This window comes from Erpetoichthys calabaricus, chromosome 9 (assembly GCF_900747795.2).
Source record: "Erpetoichthys calabaricus chromosome 9, fErpCal1.3, whole genome shotgun sequence".
Taxonomy (NCBI): Eukaryota; Metazoa; Chordata; class Cladistia; order Polypteriformes; family Polypteridae; genus Erpetoichthys; species Erpetoichthys calabaricus.
In genome coordinates, this window is record NC_041402.2 from 132945940 (window position 1) to 132969709 (window position 23770).

The 23770-nt window shown below is 38.3% G+C and overlaps 1 protein-coding gene across 2 annotated transcripts in view; it reads left to right on the forward strand.

The window, feature by feature from the left end:
- Window positions 1–1219: 1219 nt before the first annotated feature.
- The window catches only part of tat (tyrosine aminotransferase), a 49725-nt gene continuing 27174 nt past the window's right edge, over window positions 1220–23770 (forward strand). The window contains exons 1-5 of one of the 2 annotated variants that reach the window (XM_028810170.2): window positions 1220–1356; window positions 1697–1927; window positions 10894–10998; window positions 13481–13548; window positions 17245–17403. In XM_028810170.2, coding sequence (XP_028666003.1) covers window positions 1290–1356; window positions 1697–1927; window positions 10894–10998; window positions 13481–13548; window positions 17245–17403 — 630 coding nt within the window. In that variant the 5' untranslated portion in view covers window positions 1220–1289. The remainder of the gene's footprint in view (window positions 1357–1696; window positions 1928–10893; window positions 10999–13480; window positions 13549–17244; window positions 17404–23770) is intronic. The other variant, XM_028810172.2, reaches the window with a different exon arrangement.

A 23770-nucleotide genomic window follows, 5' to 3' on the forward strand; every position in this document is an offset into this window, starting at 1 on the left:
ACCTCAGACTGAATGGAAATTTAGTAAGTGGACCTTTCAAATTTATATTTGAGTAGCCCTAGATTCTAGCCGAACCTTTCTAAAAACGATATTCACTCCCCGCTCTAAGTTATAAGCTCAAGACACGCCGCTTCATTTTATAAACACTAAATTCAAAACTAATATTAAGAAATAAACACTTATCTTCCCAGCAATTTCTAAAACGTGGTTTCATATTAAGAAATATACACGGATCTTGCTTGCATGCCCACGCATGGACGTGACTTTCTAAAAATGAAATATACACTTTGCCTAATCGTAAGACCAAACTGCTCGAGTGTGCCTCTTTCTAAAAACCTCGGGACCTTTAATGTAAAATTTTCAGCTGTTGAAACAGTCGAGACCCAGGAAGCCCCCACCACCAAGCAGCCCCTGCTAGCAAATGGTAGGGAAGCACCCCGCCATGCAGCACTTTGCTGGGACAAATGTCTTTAACATATAGGGTCACCAATTTTAAAAGGAAGCCCCCCCTGCCAAGCCGCCCTTGCTGGCAAATTGTGGGAAAAGATTAACCTTTTATGTTTTACCGAGAGATCGTTGTGCTAAACGCCACGTGTATTTTAAAGTGGCCATATGGGCACAATGGGCACTGGCCGGGGGCTCTGGTGTATAGAAATCCACAATGTTTCTGATGCCTATGTGTTTCAAAACAGGGGCTTCAGTGCACTACTTTGCCTAGGGGCCTATGATGCTGGTAAGATGCCCTGTCCAGAACTGGACGATTTCTTATGGTGTCACAAGAATATTTCCCCACCATTCTTCAGAGAATTTCTCTCCACTGATACACTACCTTTCTCATAAATTGGAATTGACTATTTGCTTTCATTTTTAATTGAATGTAAATATTGGTAGCATAACATTTAGCATGGCGTTTAAGGATTGTCTAATCATTTGAAAAGCAGTATTTCCATCAACTGTAAATGATGCTATTAATTTCCATAGTCGATGTACTGTATATATTATCTTTGCAATTGCAACAGAAAATGTCTAGGGACGAACCCCCTTCCTCTGCTAAAAGAATTACCCTTAAATAAACGAGCAGTCCTTTAATCAAACAATTAGCAGCAGACGCGAAAAGACTTTTTTTAAAAACACTAGCCTTCTGGATTCTATAAAATCGTCTTCCCTAAATATTTTACATCGCCTGTTAATGTAAGGGGGTGTGGGGCTCTGCCCTTAGGATCCGCCAATGACCGATGGAGTTGTGACTCGGCCCCTCTTCGGTGGATCCGTTTAAATAGCAGCTCGATATGCAGACTCGGCAATTCAAACTTTGGTCGAAGTCTGCCAATTGTGCTATCTCGTTCCAAACAACAGGTATGACGAAGTCAGTGTCATTCTTAAATGCCGTCACCCGTTCTTTTATGTCATACGGCGCACATGCTCTTTAAATTCCTTGTTTCTGTTTAGTCAAATTATTGTGCTTGCATATTCATATTGCTATACCTTCGCCAGCTGCTCTGAATAATTAACACACTGCTTCAGTATGCAGTTTTACGAGTTCAAAACCTACTCCGTGAAATTCTTTAAAAGAAGATGCACATATTTTACAATACCATTTACGATATCATTTAGAAGCGATTAAATATGTGCTGAAAAAATATATCCTTCCATTAAAAATGAAACTTTTTTTTTTTTTTTTTTTTTTTTAAAAAAGGTCCAAGAGAGATGGAGAATCATGCATATGTAATCCAGGTTAGCGGTAACGGCAACCTCCACGACAGCATAAACGGGAGATTCTTACCTGCCAAAATGAAAATAAGAAAACCCAAATGGAACATCAAAGCTTCGGAAATGTCCAATAAAACATTTAACCCGATACGAGCTATAGTGGACAGCATGAAGATTGAACCAAATCCTAACAAAAGTATGATTCGGCTCTCCATTGGTAAGTACATTTTAAAGCTGCAAATTATCTTTAAAGATCGTAGTGAGAAGGCAAGCAAATGATACCTTTTATTAGCTAAATAAAAAAGATTACAATATGCACGCTTTCGAGGCAACTCAGGCCACTTCTTCAAGCAAGATGTCAATGATCATTACATCTTGCCTGAAGAAGGAGCCTGAGTTACTTCGAAACCTTGCATAATGTAATCTTTTTTTGTCAGCCAATGAAAGGTATCATTTTGCTTAACTTCTTAATACATTCATAATGGCTAACACGGTACAGCACCCTAGTACTTTAAAGATAACATTCATTCATCTGCACTGTTTTAGGTGTCTCGAAATAAACCTCCAGAACATGGATTTGAATATATGTATATACAGGTACTTCTAGTTCTAGACAAAGCTCCAAAATGAAATTTCGGTGACCGTTGAAAATTGGACATTGTGATGTGGTTTTCCCATGTTTTAATACTGTATGTGAATTAAGAGTTTTCAGCATGGTTTATTGTTATTATTATTACAGTATGTTATTATATTATTATTATTAGTAGTAGTAGTAGTGGTAGTTGTAATTGTGGCAGTATCGGCGAAATGTCTGGACTATAATTAAAGTGTTAAAACAACCATTAATAAATAACAACAACAACATTTATTTATATAGCACATTTTCAAACAAACAATGTAACTCAAAGTGCTTTCTTTACATGATGAAGAAAGAGAAAAAATTAGGGAGCGCTAATTAACATAGCATAAAAGTAAGGTCCGATGGCCAGGGAGGACAGAAAAAAAAAACGAAAAGTAAAAAATCTGCAGGGGTTCCAGGCCAGAGCCCCCTCTTGGCATTCTACCTAACATAGATGACCTCAATCAGTCCTCATTGTATTCAGGGTTCACATGGAAGAATTTTATGATGATGGTCCTGTGGGCTTCTGGCCTTTAATAAATCAATGTAGGAACATCACGGTGCTTTGATTAGATGCTGGTGGCGCAGATCGCCACCACAGAAAACCGGAAAAGGAACAGAAGAGAAAGTAGGGGTTAGTACGGATTTTGGAGCCACTATGAATGATAATGATAATTAAATGCATATACAGAGTATCAGGATTAAACTAAAATGAAGCTATGAGAAAGCCATGTTAAAGTAATGTGTGTTCAGCAGTGTTTTAAAGTGTTCCACTGTATTAGCCTGGCGAATTCCTACTGGCAAGCTATTCCGGATTTTATGTGCATAACAGCAGAAAGCCGCCTCACCACTTAATATGAAAACATTGAAGAATATGGATTATTATTGAAATGCTGATTTCTTGCTCGGAACCCAAAATTGATGGGATATGGTAGATGAAACGAGTACATATATTGGATGAATAAATGGCCTATGATTATGAGAAAATATGATGAAAATAATGATGATGACTAGTAATATTCCAAGCCTCCATTTTCCAAATTGCTTAGACTTGTGACGTGCAGGTACGTATCCGACAGGACTGTTTGCAAGGCAAACCTGGACGGTCTGCTATTATTGTTACTTTTGTATTTATTGTTTTCCCATTTTTATTAATATTGTTATAATCTGCACAGATTATATGTATTTAAATTTGATTTAAACGAATCGGCTCAGACGTGTGCAACTCGAAATAACGAGAACCGGCGCATCATTTACGTCCATTTAATTTCATTCACATAACCTTTAAAAATGGAAAGATAAAAATTATTGGAGCTGCTTTTGTAATTGCAGTTTGACAAAATAAGAAAAAAACTTTTAGGAAAATATTTAATTTGAAGTAGTTATGTAATGTAACCATCAAACCGTTATCACGTGCGCGGTTTGATAGGCGCTTTATGAAATACAGATCGACTGTTAAGTATGAGCGTCGCTCGTTTTCGTTTTTGCGCAGTTTTCAAAAATTTCGTCATGGCGCGTTTGTTATCAACATTTCTGCTACCTGTTTACCGTTCGTTTATGGATGTCCCTGTTACCGTTCATTCAATTGCATTGAAAACTCCCTATGTAACAGTTGCACAGGTTATGTACGCTGCTTTTACTGTTTTGTGTTTATAAATCTTTGTTACCGTCATGTTTATCAAGAAATCGTTATAATGGAAACAAAAAGTAATTTAACTGGAAGAAAATTTCGCGTTCTGGAATATTCTGAGACTTTCCATACTTTAAACGTCTGTGATTTCGCATTTTAAAATTGTGTCTAATGTTGACTGGATAAGAGACCGTGAATTGCATTAACAAGGTTCGACGTGGGTGTGTGGATTTCGGAAAGGATTGTTGTGCTTTTTCCACAGTATTGTCCGTCCTTTAACAGAATTCGATAGATAGATAGATAGATAGATAGATAGATAGATAGATAGATAGATAGATAGATAGATAGATAGATAGATAGATAGATAGATAGATAGATAGATCACTTTTTAACAGGTAAAACATACGCAAGCGGAGCATTGGTTCATGTGGTCATATGAGTAAGTGATTTAATTATTTAAATACGTTGACAATACAGTCTTTTGTTTATACGACTCCATCGCGCCTCTGAACAGAGTTTTCAATAAAAGAATCTTTGAACCGCTTTGCTTTGTAAGTTATTCAAACGATAATGTGAAAGATGAAGAGGGTCGTTCTTACAGGGACATTTAAAGTTAATAGCCGCAGAAATTGCGTCAGTTATCCTGAGGTGGAATAGATTAAAAGACCCGTACAACTCGACGAGAACATTGTGTCATTTCATTTTTTAAACAATCGCAAATAGGAGCGGCACGCTGGCGCAGCTTTAGCTCTGCTGCCTCGTTGCAAGAAGACCAGGGTTCCCTTTCCGGGTCCCCGCAGGCATAGAGTTTGCATGTTCTCCCTGTGTATATGTGGGTTTCCTCTCAATACTCTGCTTTCTTCTCGGATAGGCGATACTAAATTGGCCCTAGTGTGTGGCAGGGGTTGTGTGTGTGTTCGCCCAGCGGTCGACTGGCGCCATGTCCAAAGTTTGTTCCTGACTTGTGCCCTATGCTAGCTGGGATCGGTGAACTCCAGCACATTCCCCCACCTCTCCACGACCCTGTTAAGGATAAAGCACTTTAAAATTGGGAGCGAAATACAACTAGTAGATTACATTTATGACTTGTCACCTATAGGAGAACAAAGTGTCTGAATAACGGATAGTTTTCCAATCCAAATAAATATATACATAAATAAATGCATTTTTATATTTATTCCTTTATGTATTAAGCCATTGGCAGCATTCTGCAAAACTGAGTAGCAGCTCCTGGTTTTCCTTTCACTGTTTTCTGTCATCTTTTCAGTGCTGATACTTGGTCAGCCGATGATTGAACGTTTTACAACAACAACAACAAAAAAGAAACCCTGCAGCTTGCAGGCTGTGGGTTTCAATCCTTCTCTGGATCATCCCTTCCTGATCAGAACTGTTCTGATCTGAATCGATCCAGCCTGACAGACTGACTGATGTAATCTTCTGCAATTTCAACTTTTATATTCTGTCCTGTGACCTATTAACCCTTTATAAAAAAAATAAAAAAAACTTTTCTTTATCTGAACCTTTTCTTATCTTGTATATAAACGTCTACATGTGGAAGTGTGTGTGTGTGTGTCAGTCCCAGAAGTGAGAGGTGGAGTCTGGATAAGGTCTCCACCTCCAAGGATACACAAGCGAGGCCAGCAGGTCTGCAAAATGAAACCTCCGAAGAAAGTCACTCACTTAGCTGCTAATACACAAACGAGGCGAGCACGTCGGCAAAACGAAACCTCCAAAGAAAGTCACTTGCTTAGCCGCTAATACAGAAGCGAGGTGAGCACATCTGCAAAATGGTATCCCTTTTACTTTTCCCCCCACTTCTAATACTCAAGCGAGGCAAGCACGTCGGCAAAACGAAACATCCAAAGAAAGACAAAGTAGCTTAGCTGCTAATGCACAAGCGATGCGAGCACGTCGGCAAAATGAAACCTCCTACCAGAAAGATGCTCAGAGTGGTTCCTTTCAATTACCTGACATCTCTACATTTCATTTTTTTTTCTGAAAATTTCAATAGTTTCTAGGACCCCATGCTTTTTAAAGCACAGGTTTACACATATAGTATATGCAAACACAGGTGAGTAAAAAGACATTTCTAAAATTATTATATTTAACACAACAAAAAATTCAATATATACATTATAGTTTGAATCCCATACATATCAATATTCAATAACACAAAATGTTAATTAGTTGCTAGATGACAAGAACTTTGTAAGGTAATAGTAATGAAAAATAAATTCTGCATACATTTTATTGCATACATACTGATTACATACATATTGGTTCAATACTATATATTTGTACAATTCATTGCTTACAATCACAAAATATTCAAGGAGAGCTTTGGTGGTTACATTTTACTCACTAGTTCTTCAATAGGTTTCATAGAATTTAAAGAATCTCAAGGTTGGCTCCACGTGTAAATGTTTTTTAAGTTTTGTTTTTATAGCCCAAAGAGCAGAAAATGACGTTTCATGCATACAGGCTGAGTAAAAGTAACAGAGTACTTTTTGAGTTCGTGTAATTTAAAAGTTGAAATAATTTAACCTGCTTGGTCATTGTAAAGAGATGGGTTGATAGAAAGCAGAATCAAGAAATGCTCACTACTTAAACATTCCGCCATAGTGCATACAAGTGAGTAGTAGTGACACGTCAGTCTTGATGAGGAAGGAAAAATATATAGCCTAATACTGACTGTAAGGTAGGAGTTTTTGATCGTTATAATCTCAGGACCCAGATAAGAAAATCCGTACTGGGACTCAAGAATAGTATTATGATGGGCAGCAGAGCCATACATAGACAAATAACAATTACCATATCGATATATACTATATATATAAAATCCAACATCTGTCTGCCCGTATGTCTATCCACTTTTCACGAGAGAACTACTTAACGGATTTAGATCGGGGTTTTTTTCTATAATTTGCTTGAAAATTCTGGTTGATTTTGCGACTTCTTTTATTGCACTAAGTATCATAGTTTGCTTGCGGTAGCAATTTATTCGTGTGAATCCGAGAGAGAGGCTGAGGGTGAGTGGAAAGTGGACAGGGCCCTCCTCACTCACATGCCAGCCTCCATTTGAGTCTGTCTACTTCTTGCCACATGTTGGAGAGTATCTTGCCTCCACTCAGCTAGCGAAGCCTGTTTGTTCAGCAGACATTATAATCTACAGATTGTTAAGGAGTAATGTTTGACGTTTTTGAGAGACAGACCAGAGCTATGTGTGTTTTAGAGGTTAGCTGCTGATTGCCAGAGATATCATGGCCTCATGCTTTTCTCCCCACATAGGGATGCTCTCACGTCAGAGCTTAACACGATCAGATACAGTGCCAACGAGTGTACCTACCTACCTCTTGGGCAGAATCACATTTTTTTTTAAATTAATTTTTAAAGTTTGGCCTGTTTCACTAATATGTGGGCTGAACTGCAGGGGACAGCTAGTGATAAAATAAATATAAACAGTGATATTTTTTCCATTCAAGCATATTTCTCACATGAAAATTGCTAAAAAAAAAGAAAACTGGAAAGAAAACATATTGTTAATACAATATATTCTTTAAAATGGTTGTGGCTGGAGATTGTGTTCATTTTTGAAAGGACTGTAGGAATAATCCCTTAACTTAATCACTTGGTTCATTGCACCAAATAAGGAATAAAGTGATAGAAATAATTAATCAATTCCATTTATTTACTTTGTCTTAAATACAGTTTTACATTTTTGTATAATGTGTTTCAAATGAACTACACAGTTGACATTACATTGTGCAACAGTGCTACATGATTAACAATTGTTATAAATGTATTTTGTGCTGAGTCCCATCTTTCGTAGCTTTGTCCTGTTTACATGGTCTGTGTGTCTATGTAAATATGCTCCCCTGGAAACAAAGGGGGAAGGATAACACCATGGAACCGTAGTCCCTCATTATAATTTGTCCTGTGTAATGGACAGCCGGGTCCCATGCCCGGCAGGGATGCCCCTGCTGCATCTGTTCCGGGGGAGCAGCCATGGACAGTTCAATACCTCCCCCGGGACGCTTGGTGGCAGCCTCTCTGGCAGACGATGATTCCCCAACCTGGTGCATGCCTCCATGGGAGATGGAGTCCTCCACAGCCTGGTTGGGGGCTCAGATGGCCGCTAGGGGGAGCTGCATGGAGTCAGCAGCCTGGCTGGTCATATCTTCAGCCCCACCCGGAAGTGCAATTAGGACCAGGTGGTCAAGCAACTGGAACGCTTCCGGGTGGGATATAAAAAGGGCCAGCCACCACCACTCAGGGAAGCCAGAATCGGGAGGAAGAGGACGAGGTTGCCTGGGAGGAGTGGTGGTGCCAAAGTGGAAGGAAAGTGTTGTTTGGTGTGCTATATTTAAGTGCTTGTGGGACTGTGTTGGGCCTGTGGGACACGGGGAAGGCATGCCCCATGGCTGAAGGAAAAAATAAAAAGACTGTTTATTATACACGTGCCTCTGCGTCAGTCTGTGCTGGGTCGGGCGCTATATAGCGCCTTTCACACCTGTCAATCCCATCATCTGCATCTGGGACACTATTTAAACAGGAGGTCAAAAAGAAGGAAAAAAAATCCTGTTCTACTATACAACCAATTCATTGCAGAGCCAGGAGACAGCAACGATCCAGATCATTTACACATTTTTCTACTTGCCACTTTCAACGCCTGACAACTTTACCTTTGCAACACAAAACCCCGGGTTTCTGGACTACACTGACGTACCGAGGATAAGCACGGTGAGACTGTTTCTTGTTGTTTAGGGAGATGACTAAACCATTATTTTCATCTACATATGATTGCCATAGGACACTTTTCCAGCTGAACAAGGTTCACAAACATTATTAATTTTCCGTTTAATCTTCTGGACTTTTATGTGCAGTTTTCTGTGTGCCTCATTGATTTCATGCTCAGTGTGGAGTCAAGGGAGAGTTTATGTTGTATATTAACTATTTGCTGCACCTTTTAATTATTACATTCCGTCAGTCACTTTTGGGGTTGAGTGTTATATCAGAGCTGGTTGGTGTGTGATATATATATTGTTTGGAGTTTGTTTCATTTCTTTTTTTATTAATATATACCCACTTTATTACTTTACATATTGTTTGTCTTTTGGCTTATTTTTGATCGTCGATTGGGGGAAGTTTATTTGAAGAAGTACAGCTTGTCAGGTCTAACATCCTCAGCTTGCCAGGCCACGGGTCATGGTGGTGTAGCTGCCGGTTAGGGAGAGTGAGTCGACCGTTACAACATTTTTTTCGAGCAGACTTTGCAAATAGTAGTGGGGTAGCAGTGTACATGCGATGAGGCACCAGCCTTTTGACCACTGAAACTGCATTTAGCTTACAACTCTCATTACTGAGACCAGACTTCTTCATGGGCTAACATGGGCAAATGTATGTAAACGTTTTGTTTTTTAAAGAAATGTTCCCACCACTAGACAGGTAGATCCATCCCCCTTTAACTCCTTTACCGTTACCCCTGTGGTAATTCCTCCACTGCTAGTCACAAGCACACTGTCATCACATGTTTACGCATTTCCAGTGTACTTCAGGGAGTGATGGAGTGGGTGGATCAACATTTGCAGCAGCCGGATGGAGTGAATATTATATAGTCACATTACGACCTGTCTCAAATATTTCTTCGACCCAATTTGGCTCATAATTCAGAGTTAAAAAAACACTGATATAAGCCATAAGGCTGTTTATTGCATATAATATGTGATCACTAAAACCATACAGAATCAGAGCAAAATCATAGCTTTTAAAACCAAATCCATAATGCAGAAACAGACCACCTGGTAATGCATTGCAGACCTCAAGTGGTTTGAGGACCACAGGTTGGGAATCACAGGTTTAAGAAGAACACCCAGTAAACTGCAGACCATGGTGTCAGTACAAACAGGAAACAAGATCAAGGGTAACTGTCATCCAAATACTCATCTGCATGATGCTGACTTTGGTAAGCCAAAGGTACTTTATTTTAAAGGACCAAGGTAGGGTATCTCATTGTACTGGCACATTATAGGAAAAGGTACTGGGATACCTACCAAAGCACAGCTAAGGTGGTCAAGGTAAAACAAAGTATAACAAAGATGGCATGCAGAAAAAGTTACCCTAGCCAGACATAGCAAGCAGCAAGTTTTTTAACCACAACTATGAAGGAATTGCAGGGAACATTTAGAAATGTAAACCAGAAGGAGATCCTACAGTCAAATACACATATGGTTAAACCTCAACCAGTACTATTAGGTCAGTATCATAGTAGTGATTTTTACTTTAGAGGTTGAAGTGACCAATAAAATACTATGTACAAGATATCTCCAGCAGTGCTGGTCGAAGCCCATATGGAGCACTAGAAGTGTGGGGGTGGTACAGATCCCTTTTTAGGGTAAGATAAACATTCCCAAGTTGTACCTCTTCTCTGACTTATAAGTGATACATTTGTTCAGTACTGGGCAGATAATTAGTCACCATGCTAAGAAAGGGAGGAAAACTTTGAGTAAAGTCTACAGTGCTAGAGATCTGTCTGTGTGTATGTGCAACAGGAAGTGTTGTGTGTAGCGCTGTCTGCAGTAGGGATGAGTACAACATTAGTTAGTTATCCATTTGATGATGCCATCCACTGACTCTGAATGGATTTATGAAATATACATCCAGTAAAATAGTTATATGGCTCCTTTTGAGGTCAGACTCTTCTCATCACTATTTTGCTACTATAAGATATATGCAGCTGAGCTCTCTTTGGTGTTTATAGTTCCAAGGTGACACCAATGACTGATTTATCGATGGCTTGAACTCATACTATGTCTTCACTGAATCCTAACTTGAATCTTGGCAACAATATCTACTGGATTCTTTAAAAACTGGTACTGTGTCATTATGTGTATGTAAGTTTGTTATTTCATTTACGGTTATTTTCTTCTTCTGTAAGGTGATCCCACTGTGTTTGGAAATCTTCCCACTGATGAAGAGGTACTACATGCAATGAAGGAGGCAATAGATTCTGGAAAATATAATGGATATGCTCCTTCTATTGGTAAATATGTTAAATATGTAAAAGTAAGGTCAATGTATTGAATATCATGGGTGGTTTACAAAGTTTTCCATAATGATATGTTGTTGTCTTTCTGGATGTAATCTTTTGAATATTGGTATTACCTAGCAAACAGTTTAAGGTATAGAAGAAAGAAGACTGCTTTGTCTTAGAAGAATTAACATACTTTGTCTTTCTGTCTCTAGGCACTGACCTTTATTTAAAATACACATAGTAGATACAGAATTTGTTCTTGAATCTTTAAAATATACTGCAATAATTCACTTACTATATATACTCCTCTGGGGCTCATAAATAACATTATGCTGTGCATCTTGTTTTATATCATGCTGTGCATTACATTTTACACTATGCTTCTTCTTTCAACTTTAATATCACATGTATTCTCAAGGTACTTTTCTAAGTTGATGACTTTAGCAATAGCAAATTACTTGTCAAAACACAAAGTGCAATCATTCACAAGTTGCTACAACTGAAGCAATGGGGAGTTAAGTGACTAGATAGATAGATAGATAGATAGATAGATAGATAGATAGATAGATAGATAGATAGATAGATAGATAGATAGATAGATAGATAGATAGATAGATAGATAGATAGATAGATAGATAGATAGATAGATAGATAGATAGATAGATAGATAGATAGATAGTCGCACCATTTAACAAAGTCCTTGATTAGGTTCATATACTCCTCCTCCTGCCCACTCCTGATGCAGCCCACGATAGCAATGTCGTCAGCGAACTTTTGCATGTGGCAGGACTCCGAGTTGTATTGGAAGTCCGATGTATATAGGCTGAACAGGACCGGATAATGTACAGTCCCCTGCGGCGCTCCTGTGCTGCTGACCACAATGTCTGACCTGCAGTTCCCGAGATGCACATACTGAGGTCTGTCTGTAAGGTAGTCCACGATCCATGCCACCAGGTATGAATCTACTCCCATCTCTGTCAGCTTGTCCCTAAGGAGCAGAGGTTGGATGGTGTTGAAGGCACTAGAGAAGTCCAGAAACATAATTCTTACTGCACCACTGCCTCTGTCCAAGTGGGAGAGGGATCGGTGTAGCATATAGTTGATGGCATCCTCCGCTCCCACCTTCTCCTGGTATGCGAACTGCAGAGGGTCGAGGGCGTGGCGGACCTGTGGCCTCAGGTGGTGAAGCAGCAGCTGCACCATGGTCTTCATCACATGTGACGTCAGGGCGACAGGCCGGAAGTCATTCAGCTCACCAGGACGTGATACCTTTGGGACTGGGGTGATGCAAGATGTTTTCCAAAGCCTCGGGACTCTCCCCTGTTCCAGGCTCAGGTTGAAGATACTCCTGTAGAGGACTCCCCAGCTCCAATGCACAGGCCTTCAGCAGTCGTGGCGATACTCTATCTGGACCCACTGCTTTGCTGGACTCAGAGTTCCTTCTGCACGTGCTTAAGCTCATGCTGATCACTGCCTTTAAAAGCTAGCTCATTGTCATGTAGTAAATCGGGAACTGAACTGTCACATTACCAGTCTACTTCAGCCACTGGGCCACACAATCTGAAAATCAGATGGTCACCTAAAAGGTCTGGCTCATTGATTTAAAGATTGACTGAAATGCAAGATGTGCACTTATAGCAAATGCATTAAAGACACTTTAACCTACTAACCATTAACCCAAGTAATTATATGTTATTACAGTTAAGCTCAAGTCAGGCTTGGGGTGACGATAATGATCCTGTTTTACAGTGTTAAGCCTGAAAAACTCTTGGGACAGTACTCTGTTCCCATCTAGTAATAACATAAATGCTAAGTAAATAACATTATGCTGCAAAAAATCATGTAGTATTATGCATTTTGAAACTTTAAGGTAACTCATCAATATTCATGAGTGGGGCTGTGCCTTTAACCAAAACACAATGGCGTGTAAATGAGAGGGTTTAAAGCCAGTTTTAGAACAAAGTGAAACTGAACCATTAGTTGAATCAAGCAAGAGTAATGTAAATTGGTCATCATACATTGACATAGATAGTGAGACTGATGCATATGGTACTGTGCGACTGAATCATCGTGATATGTCTGGTGAATCTGGTTGCCTGAAGGTTCACTGTGCAAGTAGGTGCATAACAAAAAAGCAAAATGATTGTGATCAAGTGGAAGGACAACAAGACGTTAGCCCCTTAAGCACAATGCAGCAGCTATTGTTCGTGTCAGGCTGGAAGTGGGTTAAACACCCTCATTGGACGTCTTCTCAGAGAAAGAAGAGACAAGACACATTAAAGTGGTGCCATGCTTGACAACAGGCAAACAAAAAAATGAATATGAGCTATATATCTAAATTAAGACAATTTTAGCTGTAAGGTGACCTAATATTGAAGCATATTTCACATTTTCAGTTGTATTTCCTTACTTTGCATTTATGCAGCAAGTACCAGGTATCGGAATCAAGATGGCCCTTACCTGGTTTACTTATTTATTTTTTGATTTGTAGGGTACCAAAGCAGTCGTGAGGTTGTTGCCAGCTATTATACCGGCCCAGAAGCACCCCTGGATGCCATGGTAATGCAGTTTTCTTTACTGAAATAGTATATCTTTGCAATAAGTAATTGTTGCTAAGAAATCAAGAGCTCAGTACATCCTTTTTTAACTTGATGTCTACACATCCTAATATTGTTCACATACAGTTACATACTTCACCACATTAATGTAAACTTTTGTTTGTAATACTTGTCTATAAAATCAAGCAGGAAAGTGAATAATTGTTGTAAATTGGAAAACTTTGATACTTTTTATTGATTTTTAAAACTATATTAGAATTTGTAAAAAAAAAAAAAATCCCATCAAAAATGCAACCAGTACAATGGGACCAAAAAAGAAATACAATAATTCATAATCACACATAAAGGCCATACCACCCAGTTCAACACGCTATGTGAGAAAAAAGTTAATTATAAGATAGCTCTTTGCATATACTTAAACAAACAAAAAAATCAAACAAAGGCAATCCAATCATTACACCCAGAGAGAATAGGACAGACAGAAATTAGCAATGCAGTGATTTAGGAGATGGTAATGATCACTGTTTCTGCTGGTTAGATGTCCATTTTAAAGGACACCTACATGTACTGATTTACAAAAATCATAAACCATAGTTAATACTGATTAATAGCATGTCAAATCAATGCAAAAATGTCAAATAATAATTACAAGTGCATTCCTGACAAATAATTTCTGTCCTCAAACATAACTAGCATTAGCAGGACAAATTTAATAAACAGCTTTTATAAAATTCTGTCAGATAGCAATCTGGGCCTGTGGCTTTTCTGCTTTGTAAAAAATGATAATATTTTGACTTTCAATTAGTTTCAGTAATTTGGCTGGCTCTTGTACAAACAGTACAGTATGTTGATGCACAGCAGTTCTCTCTGAATATGAAGATTTTTTGCTTTTCAATAGATGTCATACCATGTTAATCGGCATTGGTAACATGATAAGTATTTTTGGCTAAGAAATTTTAGTCACTCTATTGGTTTTCATATAAACTGTACATTAGTGTTAGGCCTGGCTGGAAACAGGCATGAAACAGTTGTAATAAAAAGATCAGAAGACAAAAATCATAAACAAGAATGACACTCCTAAAGAAGGACAATCCCTCACTAAGACTATATACGCTCTTCCCCAACTCAGAAGTTTTCTTTGTCTTTAGTAAGTCTTGTGTGTTTTTGTTTCTTATAATATTTAAGTGTTTATTTATTTACTTATTTATTGAGCTTCTCTAAATAGCCAAATCCCCCCCCCCCCCCCCCCCGATATGAATCAAGTTTTGTTTATCAAGGAAATGGGTTAACAGTCAAAATTGTTCGAACCCAAATGCTCAACTACAGTTGTTGGCCAGAAAAGACAAGCAATGATTTCCAGAACCAATGGGAGCAGATAAGATTTTAATGAAGGAATGAAGGTTTAATGAAGTGGCTACTGAACTTTCATTTTTTGTGTGTGATGTCACAGCACATGACCTTCGTGAACACACCAAGACATTTGACCAATGTGTCCCTGATGATGGAACTACAAAATAGTGACAATTTTAAAAGTAAAATGGCATTACAATGTAAAAAAATCATTATGTTAACAAAAAATGAACATAGCTCAAAATAAATAAACAGATACAAAATGTAATATATAAAATATATAGAATATTTTAGAGATAATTAAACATAATAATAAATTCAGAATCTACATGATTCATAACTTATAAAAAGTACCTCACAGTATGGAGAAAAAATGTCTTTTTTAAAACAAAAAATATTCAAAATCTACCACAACAATCAGTAGCAGTGAGGGGTCTTATTGCTGAGCTTGGTTGTGTTTGATTTATAATGTTTTCTCCTGTTTGGAGGCATATTTGCAAATGATTATTTAAGTATGATGTTTTATTAGGATGTTGAATTCAATTCTGATGTTAGTTTTCTTTTCCACTTTCATATGTGTCTTTTTCTGACGCTGTTTTGTTTCTTGTGAGCACTGCCATTTTGTGATGCAGTTGTTACTGTGTCACTATGGTGATCAGGTCGATGGTCGCGATTTGTGACATCAGCAAAGTGACTTTATAAAATTTGTGCTGCACACTTCACTTTGTCGTTCAACGGTCTATTGTCCAACTTTACTGTTCCTGGGATTTGATTCTTTGGTTATGCTATTTTGACTTCAATTTAGGGTTTTGTTTTGGCTTGACAAGAGACTGGTCTGATCTCTTGGTTAAGAACCTTGTGTATTTCTGTCTTATACTTCGTCACCTGGTTTTCATTTCAGATCATTGCTGCAACTTTTTAGGAGAACATCATCCATTTTCTGAAAACACTGTTTATAGTACTAGGTCACAGGGAAACAGAACAAGTTCTGGAAGCAACGAAGACAAGGCTGAAACAAACCCTGAATATGACTCTAATAAATCCTGGGAAATTGTGCAAATGCCACACAGAGAGTAAACTATACTGGAAATCAAACTCGGGTTCCTGGAGCTTAGATTTGGAAGTGCTAAGTACTTGAAAATCTATTTACATTCCAAGCCTACCCAGTTTAGACTTATGATTAGCCAGATCCAGTCCTGATATTAATAGGTGGAAGTCTTCCTGGGACACTAATAGTAACATATTGCTATAAAAACTAGTGTCTGGGGTGAAACTGGTAGTCACTGCGGTGTAGGAAGCTGGTATGAGTTGTACTTGGAAGGCCACCCATTCTGGGAGTTACTTTTTAGTCTCAGCCATTATGAGTCAGTTCAGTGACAAATTAGTCATCCTTTCATAGTGAGCACTATTGAAAATCACTTTCAGAAATGAACACTCATATTCAAATAATTCTCTGATACTTGCATTTTAAAAGTTAGTTGCATGCTGCCATTGAGGTTTTGTTTTAGATATTGATTGCTTCATGTTCTGACATGTTGAGTACCTTTTAATTTTATTAATACAATATTGGTCACAAAACATTGTCACATGCCAAAATAGCACTACATTGTAATTACTACCATTCTTGTTTTATTTATTGATTGGGTTCAAAAATTTCTTTTTAAAATATTCACAGTAAGGCAGTATATTACTAGGATGCCATCCTAGGGTGTGCAATTGGATATACAGGGAAGGCAACAAAATGGCAGTTTTATTCTAACTCATTTTTCATTGAACCACCCTTTTTGGGTGGGCACTTCTCATTTCCCTGTCCAACATTAATTCTCCTTCAGTAAGATCTTGTAAGTCAATGTTCCATCCAAATCTCATTGTCTTTCACAGGGTCTGTGTTAACACACTAAGGTTTCAAAATATCAGAAATGGCCAGAAGAGAGCAGGAATTTGCTGTTCTGGCTGTAAAAAGGTTAATCATTTGAATTTATTATTAATCCAACACAATTTATTCCAGTTTAGTATCATTGATATAATGCATAAACTAAAAATGGACCACTTATGAGATGTCAAAACACTTAATATACTGGGACAGTGTGAGAAGATCAGAATGGGTGGCAGAAACACATATAGGCACAGGTATAATAGGCCCAATCCAAACAATAGAGACACAAAATTAGAACTAAATCAGAGTCTGAGATGACGGTGCTCTTTGTTGCCCATAATTTGAATCAAGTCACTTGGATAACTGAGTCTGGTAAATATACAAGAGTCACACTAAGAAAGAATCTACAGTACTCAAATCACGCTCTATTCTGTATATCTGATATCATTATTTTTTTTCTCCAATCTGTAGGATGTCATCCTAACCAGTGGATGTAGTCAAGCTATTGAAATGGCAATTGGTGTGCTGTGCAACCCAGGAGACAACATCCTTGTGCCTTGTCCAGGATTCTCTCTATACAAAACATTAGCTTTGTCCATGGGCATTGATGTCAAACTATACAATTTACTGGTAAGATTTTAAAAAAAGTAACATACAGAAAATAATTACTCATGATAAAAAAAAACTTTGGATTTTGTTGTCTATATCAGTTACCAAATACCAGCTTATTTCATTAGCCGTTTTGTCCATTTATTGTAAAATCTAGCAATGTTAATTACACAATATGGAGACTGAATGTAATCAGTTATAATATTTAATTGAAATTGCTCTGTGTTACTGCATTTTTAATGTAACTTGTAGGTTTATGTATACTGTAACTAGCTATGCTACTCATATAAGAAGTGTTGAAATCTAAGTAATCAATGGAAACCTCAGCATCAATGTTTGCAGTGCACCATGCAATGCATAAGTTTGTGTTATTTGCCATTTGGTATAGGATTCGTAAAAGCACTGTTAATGTTTGTGATGTGCCATCTGTTGGAATGACAAATGCAATGCTTTTTATTACTACAAATGCTTGTGATGCACCATCTCTTGGAATGACAGAGACATGGCAATCAGATGAACACAAACAGATACTTGTCCTTTTTGTTAAGGTGAACACATACTGTAAATGTTGTCTGTTTTGTTGTTGAATATCAGGGATAGGCTGAGGTCCCCCATACCCCCTATTGGATTGAACAGTTTTAAGAATGTACAGTATGTTACATTTTGTTAAAGCATTAAAGAATATAAGAATTTCACACATAACAAAACACTACTCAGTCAGTCAAACCCATTTGGTTAACTAATAGCTAAATGTAAACCATTATCTCATATGCTTTCAGAAAGTTGCAAAGGTTCCTGCTTCAGCTTCAGAAAATGGTTGTTTGCTCCAGATTCACGTGTGTCTGGACTTCTGTTTTAACAACAACAACTTTAATTTATATTGCACATTTTCATACACAAAAGTGTCTCAAAATGCTTTACTTTGATAAAAGCTCAAATGAGTTACAAAAGAAAGTAAAAACTAAAGAACCGTTTATTATAACAGCAGAGAATCAAAATTTCCAGCTTAATGCCAAATTATGGTTAGATGGCAAGGAAGGACAAGAGGATAAAAACTCTAGTGTTAAATGCACTTCTCCTTAATCTTCCTATGTGTCCTAGAGTATCTGATTCACTATTCACCAGGGTCACTGACTGATAGAGTACTGGATCAGTTTTATCAATACCATTGAGAATTAGGAACACTTGAATTATGCTTCCATGCATCCTTCTCTGCTCAAAACTAAAGACATTTCATTATCTGAGCCTCACACTGTAGGACATGCTCTACTCTAGGGTGCTCTTCATTGCTCATTTCTGCATGGTTTCCAGATACGATGTCCTGAACTGCACACAGTAGTCCAAATGTGGTCACACCACTGCATAATACAGTCTTCACATAACATCCTTTGATTTATATTCAATAGTTTTTAACAATTACAATATAATCTAACATTGTATTTGACATTTGATTGCTTATGCACATTGCCTAGACAACTCAGATGCCAGAGGGCTGCAATGGCTGCAGGTTTTCATTCCAGCCATTTTTTTGATTATTGATAAATGTTTGCTGCTAACCAATTTCTGTTACCTTAATTTTAACTGATTTCCTTTTTAGGACTCAGAGCCTATAATTCTTTCTCTTAATTAGCAATTAAACAATAATGAAATGTGTTCGAGCCAACTGATAACCAGTAACCTGTGCCCATCAGTATCATAAAATAATGAAAGGTGAAGGTCTGGTTCACAACATTGTTGATGGTGCCCTGAGAAACAAAAGAAAATCTGCAGCTTTAGAAATGTCTGCTGTGGCAGAATGAGTGCACCAACGAGCCATGAAATTAATTTAGAGGAATTGGTCTCTAATTAAGAAATGGATTTGAGGAAAATTTGTTGGAGTTTGAGGCTCTGGGGGGTATTTTTCATACGTGGATTAGTCGTTTAGCCGGATGTAATTGTTGACGATTTGGCCTGATCCTGGATCTGTCGGTTTTTCGAAACTCTTGCTGGAAGTGTTGTCATAGCAACACTTCCTAATCCTCAAACCTGCTCAGAGCAGATTTGTTCTACGTAAACAAGGATTAGTTTACACACGTAATCAGTGATGGTGCCTGGAAGTCATCCAGTCATGGCTTCGCCGTTCATGAATGAGCGACCAATTGATATTGGTGCGCAAATTATACAAAGAGAATTTCATATAGAGGGTTTTGCGCGATAGGCAAGATCCTTTATTGCTCCCAGAGGAAATTCTTTTCGAAAGATACCGCTTTAGCCGAGGGGGAATATTGTACCACAAAGATTTATTAGCACCTTATATTCGAAGTCAAACTAAGCGAAGTCGGGCTCTCACAACCACACAGACAGTATGCATTGCTTTGAGGTTTTTTGCACTTTTTTATATACTGTAGGCGATGCGGAAAATCTAACTAAAAGTGCAGTTTGCCAGGCAATTCGTAAAGTCTGTTTGGCTCTGAAATATTTCCTTCGGGTTTTCATAGTGTTTCCTGGACACCTGCGTGTGCAGACAATAAAAGAGGCATTTCATGCCATTGCAGGTAGGTAATACACAGGCTAAAACACCCACAGTTCCATGAAGAATCTCAATCAGCCTAACATTCTCATTACCAGGATTTCCAAATGTGATTGGGGCACATGGGACTGATCAGAGTGGAGTCTGATCAAACATTATTTGGAAAATGTACCTCTCCTCCTGATGAATAATCAGACACAGTGTCTTCATGAAATATTTGACCTTCGTCAATATCTCGTTGGTCAGACACAGGTTCAAGGGATATGACATTCCCTGCAACTGACCCAACAAAAAAGAGGGCTCTATGGAACATACCTATGGCACACATGGAGGACAAATATATGCAATGACCATCCTTTATCTGAAATGAAGTGACCACTGCATCCTGCCACTGGTTCTGAGGAGGAGCTTCCTCCTGGAATGCCCTCAGAAACAGGGCGATGGGCATTTTGCTGGAGAGCCAACTCTTCTGCAGGGGTTAGGTCTGGACCGCGTGGACCTCCACCTGTTTTTTGCTTGTCTGCTTTCTTATTAGCTTTACAATTAATGTTTTTTATATTATATATGATTATTTATGTCAACAATTCTTTAAATAGTTATATACCAATATTTACCAGTCTGAAGTATATTCTTGTACTTCACTTTAACCTGTTCCCATGTTCCCCTTGTGCTCACGTTTGATCTGGAATTATGACATATTAAATAATAATTAATCTGACACATAGGAAATGAAACACTGCATTCAGTAAGTACAATGCACACTACTTAGCGTTTAATTTGTCGGCCACTTTTTGCCAGCCGTCTTTTCTGGTCTGGGCTGCTTTTGCAGTGTTACCCCTTGTGCATATTAAATCTTGAAATTCTTCATGTCCTTCGAATAAAAGGTCTTGCGCCGCATGTGTGAAAAAAAAATGCGCCCGTTCTTTCATCCTTTTGTTACAGCCTATCAAAGACTTGCTGATCATGTTTTCTAGACTCAATATACATGGGCTTTTCACTCAGCGCGGGCGCGCGCATTCATCTCGTATGATTAGATCCAGCTAGACTAATCTACTTCATGGCTGCATTTGAAAAACCGACCTATCCCGGATCAGTGTCACCGGCATTAACTTATCCAAGATGAGGCACCTGATCTCGGATGATTTAAGCGACGTACGAAAAATACCCCCCAGGTTTAGCTGGTTGGCTCACTCATTATTGTTTGGTAACAAATTAAGGAAAAAAGAAAGTGTCTCAAAAAGAAAGTCAATTGAAATAAAGGGACAATAAGTCAATTAGCAGCAGAAACTGGTCTGTAGTTAGGCATGTATAATGCACTGGTTAGACCTCATCTGTAGTACTGAGTGTAGTTTGATCTCCAGGCTGGAAAAAGGACACAGCAGCATTAGAAAAAGTCCAGAGAAGAGTGACTAGGTTGATTCCAGGGCTACAGGGGTTGAATTATGAGAAAAGATTAAAAGAGCTGAGCCTTTTCAGTTTAAGATTAAAAGATGACATGGTTGAAGTGATTAAAATTATGTATAGTAGATCAAAACTGTTATTTTAAAATGAGTTAATCAAGAACACGGGCACACAGTTAGAAACATTTTATGGGTTAATTTTGCACAAACATTTGGTGCTTTCAGGGACCTTCAAAACTTGACTAGCTGTTGTTTTTAGAAGAATTAAGCTTTTTTGGGCTGAATGGCCTGTTTTCATCTGCAGCTACTGCAGCCCTCCAGGATTGGAGTTGGGCCATCCTGGTTTAAATGATGAGAATGTTATATCAATACAAACCACTAAGTCTTTTTTAGAAGTTGCTTCCTGGAGGGCAGCCATCATCCATCTTGTATTTAGAATTAGTGTTTATTTTTCCTATATATCACTTTTTAGCTATACATACTGTGACGGCCGGGACATACCTTCAACACTGGTTCCGGGGGAGCAGCCATGGGATGCACTATACGTCCCCCGTAACGCGTGATGGCAGCCCTCCTGGGTTACAGCGGGGCCACAGGTGTGGGACTTCAGGACTCAGACCTATTGGGCTCCGTGGCCACCATCTGGAGGAGCTGCATGGCTTAACAAGACTCTGTGGGCTGGAATGCAGCCACACCCGGAAGTGCAGCCTAATTACGTCAATTATCACCTGGAGCACTTCCGGGAGGGCTACAAAAAGAGCCTGCAGCCACTACTCAAGGGCCAGAGTCAGTAGTAGTAGTAGTAGTAGTAGTAGTAGTAGTAGTAGTAGTAGTAGTAGTAGTAGTAGTAGTAGTGCCGCCGCCGCCAGAAAATTGTTTTGTGTTGCCTTAAAGTGCTTTTGGGACTGTATATTGCCTGTGGGGTTCATGGGGAAGACGTGCCCCACAGGTGAAGAAAAATAAAAATTCTTAGTGTTTTACACGTGCCTCAGTGTGAGTCTGTGTCGGGTCGGGCACTATATAGCGTCCATATCACAATACGTGCAAGTGTTCTTGGGCTATAGTTTGTGAAGAGTGCTATATAAAAATAAGCTGATTTACACTGTTGGATTACTCTCCCAGAAACAGAAGAAATAAAAATAAATCTTGATAACTATTATCAGAAGCTCATAAGTTAGAGTTTTCAGATCTTATGAGTCCTATAAAGATGTGCTCTATTTTATTCCACACACTTTGAAGCTTGCAGCTAGAAGCATTGTGTTCAATTTCTTAATATGAAAATGTTTCCAAGGTTATTAAGATACAAGAAGTTAAGTTAAAGGATATTTTCTGGACACTTGTTTAGAATGTCACTAACAAGTCAGTGGGGAAGGTAACCACAAAGAAAATCCCAATTATTTGGAACTGATTTACAGATGTTTTCATAAACATTTTGAAAATGGCAACAACCACAGAAGGCCAAGACTTTGCCCAATTACTACTTTTCCATTAGGTGTTTCTAAAGTTTTATATAAATACATATATTGTAATAATATGAGAAGAAGAAGGAAATGATAAGGAGTTGGAGAGTACCTGGTGAACCATTTAATGAATCAAAGTATATGGAAATAAGTCCAAATAGTGAAAAAGTATTACAGATGTTGCTCGTCCAGCGCTACATCTCTTTCTAGGCTTCCCTCTGTGGATCTCTTTTAGCGCCATATTTATTCTGAATCGGGTTTATGAATTAATGCTGACTTCTGGCACTTCTGCTTTTTAAATAGCCCTTGGGGAGGAAGAAGTGGAACCTCGGGGGATGAATCAGAAGTAATGTCAGCAGGCTTTGTCTTCCTGGTTATAGATGAAGGAAAGGGGGCTGTTAGTGGCCACATTTCCCCAAACAGCAGTTTGTGAGTTCACACCTCAGAGTTGTTGAGTGGATGTTACTGATTCATTCGTGTGAGATGGTCCATTAAATTTTCATTTCCCATATAATAAATGAAGACATTGTTCATTATACAGTATGCTAGTAAAATTGTGTCTGTTCCACAAATTCTAAACAGTCAGTAGCAGTAAAATAACTTGCAGAAATTCTAAGATGATTCTGCATTTTTTTTTTGTTCATTATTTCACCTTATACAACTTTTTGTATAAGGAATTTGTTAGTTTACACGTACCCCTTGGGGTCAGAGCACAGGGTCAGCCATTGTACAGCACCCCTTGGAGCAAGTGCAAGTTAAGGGCCTTGCTCAAGGGCCCAACAGAGTAAGATCTCTTTTGGAAGTAACAAGGATTTGAAATAGCAATATTCCAGATACCAATGCAGATCCTTAGCCTCAGAGCCACCATTCCACACTTATGGGGTGCCTTGATAAGGAGGATGAAACAGAGTACAGGAGCTTTGTTTCTTGGTGCAAAAATATTGTTTGCAACCTAACAATAGCAAAACCAAGAAACTGGTCATTGACTTTCACCACACCAAACAACCTTTATGCCTGAT